We start from the raw sequence: 13,211 nt of genomic DNA, 5'->3' as shown, positions 1-13,211 counted from the left end.
TTGACCACCAGGGATAGCTGCTACATGGAATATAGTTGGTCTTGCCAGTTGCTTCTTGCCAGTTACTTCAGTCCACTTCACAGATAAACTAAAGTGAGGTGGGGTTTAATTTCTGGAAAACTTGATTTGTTTACTTCTAGTTTGTTCTTATTTCTGAGATACTAACCCCTTATATAGAGATCAGAATATTTGGAAGATTTGTAGACTGCAGTCCTCATTCTCTTAGTATGGTGTTTGTTAAAAACATGGCTACTTTTCAGCCACTCCTCTGGAGTTGACAGATTGGTCTCAGAGTGGAAAGAACCCCATTTGGGGAGAAGTAGCAGATCTTTGTAAATTTTGTTCTCTTCTGATACTTGACTAATTTCCATTACTTGGGAGGTGTCTTTGGTTGGGACAATTTTGTATAGAAAACAGTTTTAGTTTCTTGTGGGCTTTGCTTGGTGTTGTTTTTCCTTCAATATAGACACCAAGCTCACAGCCTCTTGAAAGACAGGCAAGTACTGCACTCCTGACCCATATCTATAGTCTAAGCATCTATCTGAGTATCAGACCTGTCTACCCTCCTTATTACACCATCAATAAGGATTTTCTCACTGGCTTTTCACAGCAGAAACCTTGGTGAGCATAGGTGCTCTTAAATGAGCAATCAAATGAATTACTATTTTTAATTTTTTATGTATGTATGTATGTATGTATGTATGTATGTATTCATTCAGAACAGATACTGTTTCTGTAGCCTAGCATGGTCCTGAGCTCATTATGCAAATGAAGCTGTCCTTGAACTCCTGATTCTCCTCATTCTACCTCCCAGACACTGAAATTATAGGTGTAATACCCCATACCTGGCTTTAAATTTGAAGATATATTTTATTATCTGTAGAGAAATCGCATGAGGAGATTGCTCGCAGCTTGCTAGTTTCCAGGCAACGTAGGGTCTTTGTCATTCTCAGCTGACCAAGACAGAGGAGACACTTCCTCATGCAGAGAACCTGATGTTCTCCCAAGCAAGCTGCAAACCTGAGGAAGCGACCTTCCTGTTCCCCTTCCCATGAGAAAGTAACTTTGCTTATAGTTTAATAGACATCATGATGGGCAGCAATGCAGCAAGCAGCAGGCGTGGCAGCTGGAGTAGAATGCAGAGAGCTCACATCTGCAGGCACAAAGTGTGAAGCAGAGAAAGCAGACTGAATATGGCAACAGTCTTTAACCTCTCAAAGCTGACCTCTGGGGACTCACTTCCTCCAGCAAGGCCGCATCTGTTAATCCCTTCCAAGGAGCACCACCAGATAAGTGTCCAAATATCTGAGTCTGTGGGGGACATTCTTATTCAGTTACATTAATGACTGTGACATACACATTAGCAGAATTCTCAAGTCATTTGCTTTTAAAAGTAGGTGTATAGATTCAGAGTTTCTTGGAAACAGTAATTTTCTAATAGGAATTTCTCTGACTCTTAAGGGATAAAGTCTTCAGGACTGGTAAATAAGCTACTTAAGGAGAATTTGAGAGAAACACATGGCAGTTCTGGGCTTGTAATGAATACACCATTGAACACCCTCACACCTGCCTGGAGCAAAATTGAAAGCAAAACTCTTCTGTTCGCAGAATTAGTAATTTATTCTCAGGGCCTTTTCCATATGCCCCTAAAACATTTAAATTTTCTTTTTTACTCCTATGACTTAGCTGACAACTTCTGTGTGTCTTTAGCCATATTTCATGTATATAATATGTCATTAATACAAATTTCAGAAAGAGAAACCAAATCAAAGGTCATTTCAAAAACTAAAGAGTCATGTGTGTGGATAAAATATGTTTTAAGTGTTAAAGATTCTTATAAATCTTACCAAAGCTAATTTGACTTTAATGGGGTATTTAATGCTTCATATAATAATCTTTGATATAAACATGCATAATTACCAAAAGCAGTGTAAATATTGTATTAATTTATGAAATGTAATGCAGTGATAGTCTAAGTTGTGGCTAGAAAAATTTGACTTTCTGCCTCTTTTGGTCTAATAATGAGCTTACTAGTTAGTCCCTAAGACTGAAGCTAGAGACGTGTCAGTGTTTGGTAATCCTGGTGTTGTATGGTACAGTTTAGTTCTGCCAGTGTTTTCTGTCCTCTGGCCCCCTCTTCCCTTATCTGCCCTCATGGCTCTGCTCTTGTCTGCCTCTACCCAGTCTGCAGGTCCTCACCCCTCTGCTATCTCCCAGTAAACCTCCTCACACCTGATCTCTTGCATGTAGTAATTTCTCCAGAGCACATCTTGGCATGGGTGTGCAGTAATACCCCCTTGCTGTATTATATTTCAGCCTCATGTATTACATATTTTATCCTGATAATCAGTCCCTTGTGCTGTGTTCTTTTAATGAACTTCTCAGGGGGTGCAGTTTGTATGGCAGGTGTGTTATACTGTGTGTGTTTTCTTGATTGGCTAGTATGACCTAGTTTAAGAGCCATTTTCTGTCAGATGATGAAGGATGTTAGCATTCTGTCCAAACTCCATCCCATCGTTACCTGGCAATAGCCAGGTAGGCCTGATCCACTATAAAAGAGCCTGGTTGCCCCCTCTTTGCTCTCTTGCCCTCTTGGTCTCTTGCTCCTCCCCTGCTCTTTTCCTGCTTCCCTTTTTCTCTTCTCTCATTGCCTTCCCCCCTCTCTCTCCACGTGCCATGGTTGGCCTCTACCTCTCTACTCTACTTCTCTAGTGTCTCTTTCTCTGCCTCTACCACCCTCTTAACTCCCCTCCCCATGCCCTTAATAAACTCTATTCTATACTATACCATCATGTGGCTGGTCCTCAGGGGGAAGGGATGCCTTGGCATGGGCCTGCTGAGGCACCCCATTCTCCCATACCTCACCACATCACCATAGAACATATCCCCTCCTCTCTGTATCTTTCTACAAACACTCCAAAGGGAATATTTTAGTAGATTGTTTAACTAAGTAGTGGTAACAAGTAAGTGACTGTTAATTTGATTTATTGATGTTTTATGCAATGTGAATGTTAAGTGCTGTTATTCAGGAGGGCATGGATTCATTCTCTATAGACCTCACTCAGCCAGTTGAAAGGTTGAAATGTGTTTAAATATGAGGCTTAAACTGTAGGGAGGAAGTTCTCTGGACAGATTGTACTGATAAAGCATCCTGAAAATAATGCATTTGACAAAATTTACTTGGCATTAATCTTTTGTCTTCCGTTAATTGGACATTTGAATTTTCAAATTTCCCATTTCCCTTGATAAATATCAACGAAGAGTACATTATTATATAAAATTGACTTAATTTTTTCTACCCACCACGAGGCAGGGCTGTTGGAGGAAGCAATCTGAGAATGATGACTGGGAAAATGGGTGTGTTTAATGAATAAAGACAGTTACATGTCTAGATAATTATTTTCTTTTTAGTTTATGATATGGTTTCAGGTATGATGTGACTTTATACACCAACTCTGTGTTTTCAGTGTTCATAAACTGTAACCCTTAAAGTTCACTTTACTGTCAAGAATTTTGTCCTGAGGAAGTAGATATTTTGCATAGAACAATTTAACGTATTTCAGTTTATCTCAGCATTGCTGGTAATACTGAGAATTAGGAACATTGCACAAGTATCTAGTACATAGTGTCATCTGTTTCTCTGAGCTATGACTCTTAATGTATGTGATTATTAGCACTCTTTAGTCCTTAGCAGTCCTTAGCAGTCTTTAGTCCTTGTTATAGAGACAAAAGCTAGAGCTACATTTTCATTAGTATAGTATTGTACTGTTGTCTCTGTGATGACTGAAACTAACTATTAGGGACAGGTTTGTTGAGTTAAAACTAAGTACTAATCAATCAAAATATTTGCTATGCTTAATGAGGGTAGATCATAATGTTTATAATTACAAGTTTTGCTGGTAAAGTGTTACTTCAGAGTCTATCCTAGTACAGGTTTTAGAGTTAGTCTCTAGAAAATGCAAAAATTTCTTCAATGTACCTTGGCAAATTTAATTTCTAGACTTCGGTCACATATACTCTGAGAAACAAAAAATTGTTTAAAAATATCATTGCTTTTTATAATCACTAGTTAAGAAACTCCTTAATTCTCTGTAGCACCTTATTCATGTGGAAGGAAATGAATGAGAAAACAATTGCAGTAATTACTATTTATTTCTTAATATTTGGTCTTATTATTTGGTATGTTTGTTTCCCTCTGGTGTTGGATTTAGAAAATTGTGGTTCTTTTATTATTAGTTTTTTATTAGTATTTATTATTGGCCTTTTTATTAGTCTTTACTAGTATTTATTATTGGTCTTTAATTAGTAGGGAGGGGCTGACCGCACAAAGATCCTTGGCTTTTGTGTTTTTTTGCCCTCTGGATCTTTTGTCTGGCCTATAGCCTTCAGCATGTGTGTTGATATTAGGCAGCCTGCAGTGTAAGCATTTGGGAGAGCTGGTTTGTCTGTCCTGTGCCCTGTTTAGAAGTGTGGTGGGGGGATATTGGAAATTCGAAAGCTGCAGGGGAAGTTTGGCTTGCGGCTGAAATGCCTAGATCAGTCTGCTGTGTCTGTGAAGAAAGCTCTGGAAAGATAGCTGTTGTTGTTCAATTGCTGATCTTCAGCTGTGAATGTTGCTTTTCAGGCAGCATTGATTTTGGGTCCTTGAATTTTTCTCAGGCTCAGGGAACCCCAACTATGCTGTGACATTGGCGCCACCTTGTGGCCCAGCTCAGGGCTGCGTTGTTACCTCTGGTTGTTTAGGATATAGGGGGCTGGATTTTCCTCTCAATTTAGTTCAGTTCTAAGCTGGATATAAGGTGCACGAATTTGTTGCTAAAATTTCCAACCCTTATAGCCCATATAAATGACACATAATCCAAATATTTTAATTATAAGTCATATGTCTTCATTGGCAAAATACTTACTTCCCAATCACTAAGATTTGTGCTTTCTCCCATCCATGTGGTCCATAGTGGCTTCCTCCTCTCCTCTTCCTTCTCTCTTTTTCTTCCTCTACCTGCTCCCCCTTTTGAACCTCCAATCCTACCTTTCCCCTCCACTACCCAATCATAGACTCTAACCTTTGATTGACCAATTAAAATAGAGAGAAGGTTCACATGGCATCACCTAAGTACATGATGGTCTGCTTGTGTGGTCTGACTCTTTAATACAAATCCAAATAGTGTTAGTTATTTAAATGTGTGTTTTACTATATTTCTTACACAGCTGTTTTCCAAATATGCCTTTGTCTAGTCTGCTGTAGCAGCATAGACATGTTTTGTTAACAGTGTATTTTCTTGCCAGTAATACATGCATATTTGTTTGTCAGATATGCTACTATTGATATCTAGAGTCATAATGGTTCAACACTAAAGCTAGCTGTCAGAATTTTGTTTTGGTTTTGAGTCAGGGTTTTCTGTATAGCCCTGACTGTCCTGGAACTCACTTTGTAGACCAGGTTACCCTCGAACTCACAGAGATCTGCCTGCCCTCAGTCTCTGAGTGCTGTGGTTTAAGTCCTGCACCTGGCTTGATTTTTTTTAAATACATCATTTTGTTGACTTCTGGGTGTTTGGTGATACCTAGTAAATTTGCACTTTAAATATATTTAAGTGGATCTTCACTTCCTGCTCAATCCTTTATCTTAACAGGCAAGCTTCCTCTGATTTGGAACAAAATAAAAACAGGCTGGTCTTCCCTTGTACCTGACACAGGTAGGTACTAAAATTGTTTTCTTCAAAACAGTTCTATTTGATGCTTTCATTCTGATGTTCTTACTGGTATTCTAATGATTCCAAACTTCTTAATATAAAAATCCTCTAGGAATGTTAGGTTATATAAGTTACAGTAACTATAACTGAAAACTTTGCTACTATGTTTCCCATTAAACTTAACTGTGGCTACCTCAAAATGTCAGGTCATTTCAGTGCTGTATGCACTGGGATTCCAAGCTTTCCTTCTTCATGGGGACTTTATAAACAGCTGAATTTATGAGCTGTATAAACGTGACATTTTATATTCCGTTCCTAATCTCCTGTGAGAATGATGCTGATTGGTAAGGGTAATTGAGATTTTCTAGAAGGCTGTTTCAATAATGCACTCTTAAAAATTAAAATTGAAATAGAACTGTTGTAAATATGTGGTAAACTTAGGGAGATTGTTTTAACATCTATGTAGATTGTCTCATTTGTGTGTGTGGCTAACACTTGTCATCCCAATCCAACAGGAAGCTGTTTTGTGATAGTTGTTACTTAAACTAGATTCTAGTTCAGTTATTTTGACAAAGGTTTTGGTCTCTTTTTTTTTGTGGTCAAAAAGTAGGGTTCAAGATTATATGATAGTACTCTTTATAACTGTGGAAAGGGAGGCATAAAGAGGGAGATGCTAATGGGGTTTTAGAAAGTTGCAGGGTCTTTCTATGTGAATGTTTGTTGCTCTTATGTTATTTGTTTGTATATCTAAATAGGCTTTTAGCCAGTAGTTTGGAATATTTCATAATAATGCCATCTGTTATTTGTTTCTTGGTTTTTTTTTTTAACCAAAGGTCACTTGATCTTGAAAGCTTTAGAATACTATTATGAGTTAGGTCAATGAATGGGAGTAAATTTTTAAATTTATATGTTGTAAGAAACCATGTGATAGGCATTTTATTTAAATCTTCTGTGCCCCTTAAATATTTAACATTTTTTAGGTTGTTTACCTTCTGTTTCATAGTACTTTGAACAGTAGAATTGTGATTGTTGTTTGCCTTACATATTCAAGGCCCTGAGTTTGATACCTTGTTCTACAAAAGAAAGATCGTGATTAGTGAAATTTACATAGAGAATGGCAAGAGTTTGATTTAGTGTAGCCTGGATCTGAGTCCTTGCTCTGCCACTTTCTGTGACAGGAGCATGCATGGGTGTTTGCCTTTCTTGCCTATTTCCTCTCTGCAAGAGGAACGACAGGAATCAGTGATGCCCAGCATACATCTGCTTAAAAGCAGCAGGGAGAAAGGTTCAGTGCCTTGCACCTAGTGGGACTAGACAATCGCCTCACAGTTAGTACGTGAAGTGGCTCAGTTGTTCGGGAGTAAGTTTTTTATTTTGTTTTGTTTTGTTGTTTAAAGCTGATACGCAAGCATATTCTTTGAAATCAGAACTTCTTATAAGCTTAGAAAGTTCTTAGAGTTTAGATTGTTAGATTTAGGACCTGTACTATTATATTTTGGAACACCATGAGGGGTATTTGTAATAAAATTATTATAAAGTAATATTATCCTAATAGTTGGATTATAATAATCCTTATAAACAATCTCTGGTTTTTCTAAGTCAGTAATTGTCCTTACGAGATAATATTAACTTTCAGCTCCATAAATGCAATAAACGTGCTGCAGAACTAGTAACATCTAATGGTGAAAGAAAAATTCCCTTTGTATGTAGATTTTTGTTTTTTTCTGTGGACTTTTTGAAATATGTCTAATTAGAAGAGTAGTATGATAGCCTAAAAAGTTGGAAATCAAGCAGACTGGAGTTAAATTGCAATTTGGGCATTTATCAGCTGTGGGACTTAAATTACTAGTCTATAAAAGGTGGGGGTAGTAGCAATGTTTTCCATAGTGCTGTGAGAATTAATCTATCCCCCTGTAAACCTCTTTGTTTTAATACTTATCAAGAACACTGGGAGGCAGTAGCCATTGTTATTGTTGTTTCATTAAATAAAGTTTGTAGAGTTGTGCAGAATGGAGCTTATTAAAGCTAAGTATGTGAAACTACACATACCAAAATTGTTACAAATAATCAAATTTATCTTGTAAAATTAAATTTTAAAAGAAGACAATTAGAAAATAGAATAAGAAAGAATACCATGGTGTTGTTAGAAGTGATTTAAAATTCTATCAGATAACTAGAGAAACTGAAATTCATCTATTAAGGTGGTATACAGTCCATAGTATATTCTATATTATGTTATGATACCATTCTTCTTGAATGTGATTTCTAAAATTAACTAATCTGTTTTAAATGATAAGTATTAGTTTGGGTTTGAATGTTCTTTTTTCCTTTTAGGCAAATTGAGCTGGCCCAGACAGCAGAGCTCTGTAAGGCATGTTGATATTGATTGCTTCTTTTTCTCAGGGGCTATAAGAAATATAACAGATCTCAAAGGTCTGTATTCTTGTTTGTTTTAAGAAAGTTGATACATATCAATGTGTGTGTGTGTGTGTGTGTGTGTGTGTGTGTGTGTGAATTGAGAACAATGTATTCTTTGGAAAGTATTTTGATTTTTCTTAGTCAAATCTATTCCTTTGTTCAAATTGGCTGGAGCCTATATTCACAAGTGTAGGAAAATTAGAAAACTACTGCTTGGTGTAAGCTGAAATATACAGAGAAGAGTATCTTAAATTGAGGACTGTATTATCTTAAATAGATGAGGATATTTTCTGGATATTTTTCATATCTTTTTATTGTTTGTTAAGGGAAAATTTCTATTATCCTGTGTCTTCAGACTTTCTGTTCTTCTGTTGAAGTAACTCTCCTCTATGAATGTAGGTAAACATACTAATCTTTGGGTTTTGATAATTTTATACTGTAGAGGTGAGTCATCTGGGCAGTCTGCTTTTTTTTTTTAAAATGAAATTTTAGGTTTATGTGTGTACTACTTACTAGTATTGAAACATTTATTTAGGATTTTTCCTTAGTTCTTTCTTGACAAGAAAGCTACAATAGTGTTTTCTATTTAAAGTCAGTTTTTCTCTTATGTGAAAATCCTAGAAAATTCTAGATTCCCAACAAGGCTTTATTTTTGTCCTAGGTAGTTGTGACTTAGCTCTGAAAAGTATTATTTTGAATTTGAAAGAATTAGTTTTAGCCTTGGGACAACTTACCTTCTAGTAAATTGTTCTTTTTTCTAGTTTATATGGAGAGGCAAGAAGACTTTCTGTGTTATGTGTTTCTTTGTTCTGAGTCTCCTGCCCTCTAAGCCTGTGGTGTTTTACTTGCACATCAGTTTTACAACATTATTGTTGTCTTGTAATTTTATACAGAAAAGGAAATGATACATTAAAGTAATGTTCTTAACCAAAGCAAAATCTGGGGGTCTGAAATTCACATTTGGTTATATGTTAAACATCAGATTTTCATTGCTGTGCATGAATCTCCAGTTTGTTTCTATTGCTATAAAATTAAAAAAAAATAAAATGGGAGGATAAACGTATTTATATCTGAATTGTAAAAGTCTGTTTATAGTTTTTGTTTTGTTGTCTATTCCTACAATTTGAGCCTGGGATCTGAGTTGTCTGCTTTTCATTGTAAGAAATGAAAAGCCATGGAAAACTGACTCTGCTGATTTTAGATTGAGTCGGTTTACAGAAACATTGCTGGAGCCATGCGTGGTGCATGCTTTTAATCCTAGCAGGTGAACATCAGTGAGTTCCTGGCCAGCGTGGTCTACATAGAGAATTTCAGAAGACCCTGTCTTAAAAAACATTAGGTGATGTTATATGGTAATGCTTTTTAAGATTTAATGCATAAGTGATTAAAGAACAAATATTACATAATTAAAATTGCATGAAAAAATTCCATTACATAACCTTAACATCCTTTTGTACGTAGAGAAACAATTCATTTTTTTTCTCACAGGAAAAACAGTGGCTCTGTCAGCAACTATGGCACAGGAAGGTCACCTTTTCATCGTGGTGCTAACATCCAACTGGAGTGGCAGTATTACCAAAATAAAATCCTGAAAGGAGAAGCAGGTACACATGAGTGTTTAAAAGCCATAGTAACCTCTGGGTGGCTTCTGGATATTGCTGGTGGTGTTGGTACCTTAGAAGTACAAGTAGAATTAGAATAATTAACAATTTGAAGTTGAAGGTTTTAAGGATGCTAGTGACTGTAGAGAGAATATCTTGTGTATTTTACTAAAAGAAAACTACAGCCTATAGGAAAGTGTAGAATACAAGATGAGACATTCAGAAGGCAGAAAGAATTCTGGGATAGAGCCAGGGATGAGATATTTGCCTGGGAAAATGTGATGAGACTGACACATGGTACCTGAGCCCAGGTAAGTAGTCATGTGTCAGAAAGTAGATTTGAGTAAGTGGGTTATAATGCACTATGGCCTAGTCAGAGAAGACTAGCTATAAGGCCAAGATATTTGTAAGTATACATATTTTGAGTCTGAGTTTTATTTCTGGGAGCATGGGGCTGGGAAGAAGACCTAGGTACAAACTTCTACAAGTGACAACTTGAATCACAACAAAATCTAAATCTGAGCAGATGACCAGTGCATAGTTATGTTTTCTGGAATTGGATGATGGTGTTTTCCTGAAACCCAATCTACTGTGTATAAATTTAGATTGGGATTGTAAAGCATGGTGTGAATTGTTTTCGTATTAACTAAATAAGTTATTAGCCATTTGGCTTATGTCACAGTGAAGACACTGAAGTTTGTGTTCTTCAGTATTTTTAAGAATTTAAAGGTAGACACGGTGGTCCCTAATCCCAGCCTTTGGGAGATAGCACCAGGAGAACAGTATTTTCAAGGGAAGGCTACAGAGTAGGGAAACCCTGATTTAAGAAAGGACACAACCTCTTTTGGAACCAGAATCTAAATGCCTCATTTGAGTGAACTTGTTTTTTAGAAGAAATATTATCATTGCTGTCTTAGAAAACTAGTCTCTTCACATTCATAAGACCTTTATGTGTTTTTATTACCTTGCATTACAATTTGAAAGAAATTGGGAATCGTTTCTCATTGGTTTCCTTGTGGAATAAACTGTTAAAACCACAAATCTTTAAAAAAAATCATTCTTTTAGAGAAGCATTTACCAGAAGACTGATCTATAGTGCAGTAGAAAGGATCTAGAGTTTGGTTTTATCCAAGTTACTTTGGTTCCCTGTTTTGTCAGATATAAAACACTGGGATTATTTTATAAAAGACCCAGATGAGGCAAAACAGAGTCTGGGCATCTGGATTTCTTTTCTGGAATTAGTCTTTCTTGATTGTAATCATCTGCTTACACATTGTATTGGGAAGCATAATTGTAGGCACACATTTATACTTTATATATATAATGAGTTTTTCAAGTTTTCTAAGGCTTTTATTAGCTGTTATCTGTTTTCAGAATATTTTGAGATTTAGTGATTTTTGTCAGTAGATCATGGGGTAACTTTCTTAACTTGTTTAGGCCTTGCTTCATTGTTTATGGTTAGTTTCTTAAGCATACCTTTGTACAAGGTGGCAATGGGGTCTCCCTTTCTGGTCTTCTCTAGCTACCAATACTGCTTCCCCTGCTCCTCCTTCAGAGGAACCATGTGGACTGTTTCCTGTGGCTGCCACTTCTGCTATCCACTGGTCTTGTACAAGCATGTTTAAGTTTAGCGGTGGTAGGGGAGTTGTAGGTGGAGCTGAGTGTCGTTTATCACTCCTATCCTACCATAGCCAAGAGCATCCTTTCAGAGGTGCAGGCAAGGGAGAAGGTGAGGGATAAAACCTATGTCTCTCTGGTCTCCAGCCCTCACACCTTGCTTGAGGTTTCTCTTTGTCCTGGAGGGATGGATAGCTAGTTCCTTCAAGCTGGGAATAACACAGTGTCTTGTGGGCAGAGGTGCTAGTCTGCTCATGGAAGGACCTGGTCCTCGTGTTTCTTGTGCCCCAACCCCAACCCATCTCTGTGTTTCATCCTGGGGCACTGGAGAATTGTGGGAACCTTAGCTTCCTAGGCTTGGTGTCCATCTAGATGGGATGTGCGGATCTCTGGCAGCAAGCACTTTCTCCACTCTCTATATTCCCTCAAAGCGTGATGATAATATGGTACATGTTGGGTAGGGGAAAGGCAATGAGAGGCAATCAGTCTCCCCACCCCCACCCCTGCCTCCTTCTGTCTTGTATTTTGCTATGTTTTTTATTTATTTATTTAATTTAATTTAATTTTTTTTAAAACACTCATTTATTTATTATATGTAAGTACACTGTAGCTATCCTCAGATGCTCCAGAAGAGGGTGTCAGATCTCATTACAGATGGTTGTTGTGAGCCATCATGTGGTTCCTGGGATTTGAACTCAGGACCTTCAGAAGAACAGTCAGTGCTCTTAACCTTTCAGACATCTCTCCAGCCCAGTATGTTACTATGTTGGCCAGATTTCTGCCCATCTGGATCATAATTTCCTCCACCCCAGGTCTACCAGATGTCAAATCTGGACTTTTTTTCTTTATTTAAATGAGGTTTAAGTTGGCCATTTTCCTTAACTTTTCTTTTCCTAAGAGGATTGTCAGCTAGTTGCCTGGTTGTTGTGTATATCACTCTTGGTCTCTAGCATTAGGGCAATGGTGAAGTTGGTATTCTGTTCTCCATGTCACCTTGATTCCTAGTTGACAAGTTGTCCTTTTTATTAAAGCCAAAATTTGTTTTTAGTACAGTACTCATGATACAACAGTGAATAATAAGATGGATCAATTTTTTTTTTAGAAAAGTGGACCGATTTTTAATATTTAATAATTATTTATTAACAATTAGAAAATACAACCATTAACCTTTATTTTGTTCCTTCTTTTTTAATAATAAAAACCATAATGAGTTCAAGCAGTTTACTGGCTGTTTTCTTGGTTTTTTTAAAATTTCTTATTAAATTATGGTAGTGTTGACCACGTATCCCTGTCTTACTCAACAGAATAAATTGTATTAATGAGTGTTAAAGTAAGATGGGCCAGCTTTAATTTTTAAAGTCATTACTTTCTTATTACAATAAAAAGTGGTAAAAAAAAATAGATCTTTTCATCTCTCTCTCTCACTATGTCTCTCTGTCTCTGTCTCTCTCTCTCTCTCTTCCTTTTGGATGATTGTGTGCTTTTTAAAAAGATTTTTAATATCTGAAGAAAAATAAAATATTTGGCTAGGTTTGTTTTGTTTCATTTCACTTTTTCTTTTGATTTTGCCTTAATAAACATAAGGAGGTTGACCTCTCTCTCCAGCCTTCCTTGTTTTCGAGGGGCCATTATGAGTCGTTAGCCTTCTTATGCTCTGTCCTTTTCCTCTCTTCTTTATCTGTCTATCTCTGTCTGTCTCTGTTTATATGTCTATCTGTCTGTCTATCATCTTTGTTTTAGCATTTTTATTATGTAGCCTTGGATCTCTTGGTTAATTTTATTTAATCCTCCTGTGAGGGTTGTGCTATAGATCACCCACAAGCACACACAATTTTAAATTTTAATTATTATAATAAAAGGAGATTGACAAGTATCTTTTGTT

At 36.7% G+C, this 13,211-nt stretch overlaps 2 protein-coding genes across 67 annotated transcripts in view; one reads left to right on the top strand and one right to left on the bottom strand.

Moving 5' to 3' along the window:
- LOC127696398 (uncharacterized) overlaps positions 1 to 13,211 on the bottom strand; it is an 837,478-nt gene that overhangs the window by 255,801 nt on the left and 568,466 nt on the right. The gene's annotated exons all lie outside the window — the stretch shown is intronic.
- Positions 1 to 13,211, top strand: part of LOC127696390 (ubiquitin-conjugating enzyme E2 G1-like) — a 167,488-nt gene that overhangs the window by 87,944 nt on the left and 66,333 nt on the right. For 13 of the 50 annotated variants that reach the window (XM_052199018.1, XM_052199041.1, XM_052199037.1 and 10 more), the window contains exons 4-6: positions 5,634 to 5,696; positions 8,028 to 8,064; positions 9,600 to 9,715. The exons of 12 other annotated variants lie outside the window; for them this stretch is intronic. In XM_052199018.1, coding sequence (XP_052054978.1) covers positions 5,634 to 5,696; positions 8,028 to 8,064; positions 9,600 to 9,715 — 216 coding nt within the window. Of the gene's footprint in view, positions 1 to 5,633; positions 5,697 to 8,027; positions 8,127 to 9,599; positions 9,716 to 13,211 lie in introns of all 50 variants that reach the window. 25 more of the 50 variants (XM_052199056.1, XM_052199028.1, XM_052199017.1 and 22 more) reach the window with 5 other exon arrangements.

Source organism: Apodemus sylvaticus, chromosome 11 (genome assembly GCF_947179515.1).
Source record: "Apodemus sylvaticus chromosome 11, mApoSyl1.1, whole genome shotgun sequence".
In the NCBI taxonomy this organism is placed as follows: domain Eukaryota; kingdom Metazoa; phylum Chordata; class Mammalia; order Rodentia; family Muridae; genus Apodemus; species Apodemus sylvaticus.
The sequence above is the reverse complement of the archived record's forward strand: the minus strand, read 5'-3'. Positions and strand labels throughout refer to the sequence as shown.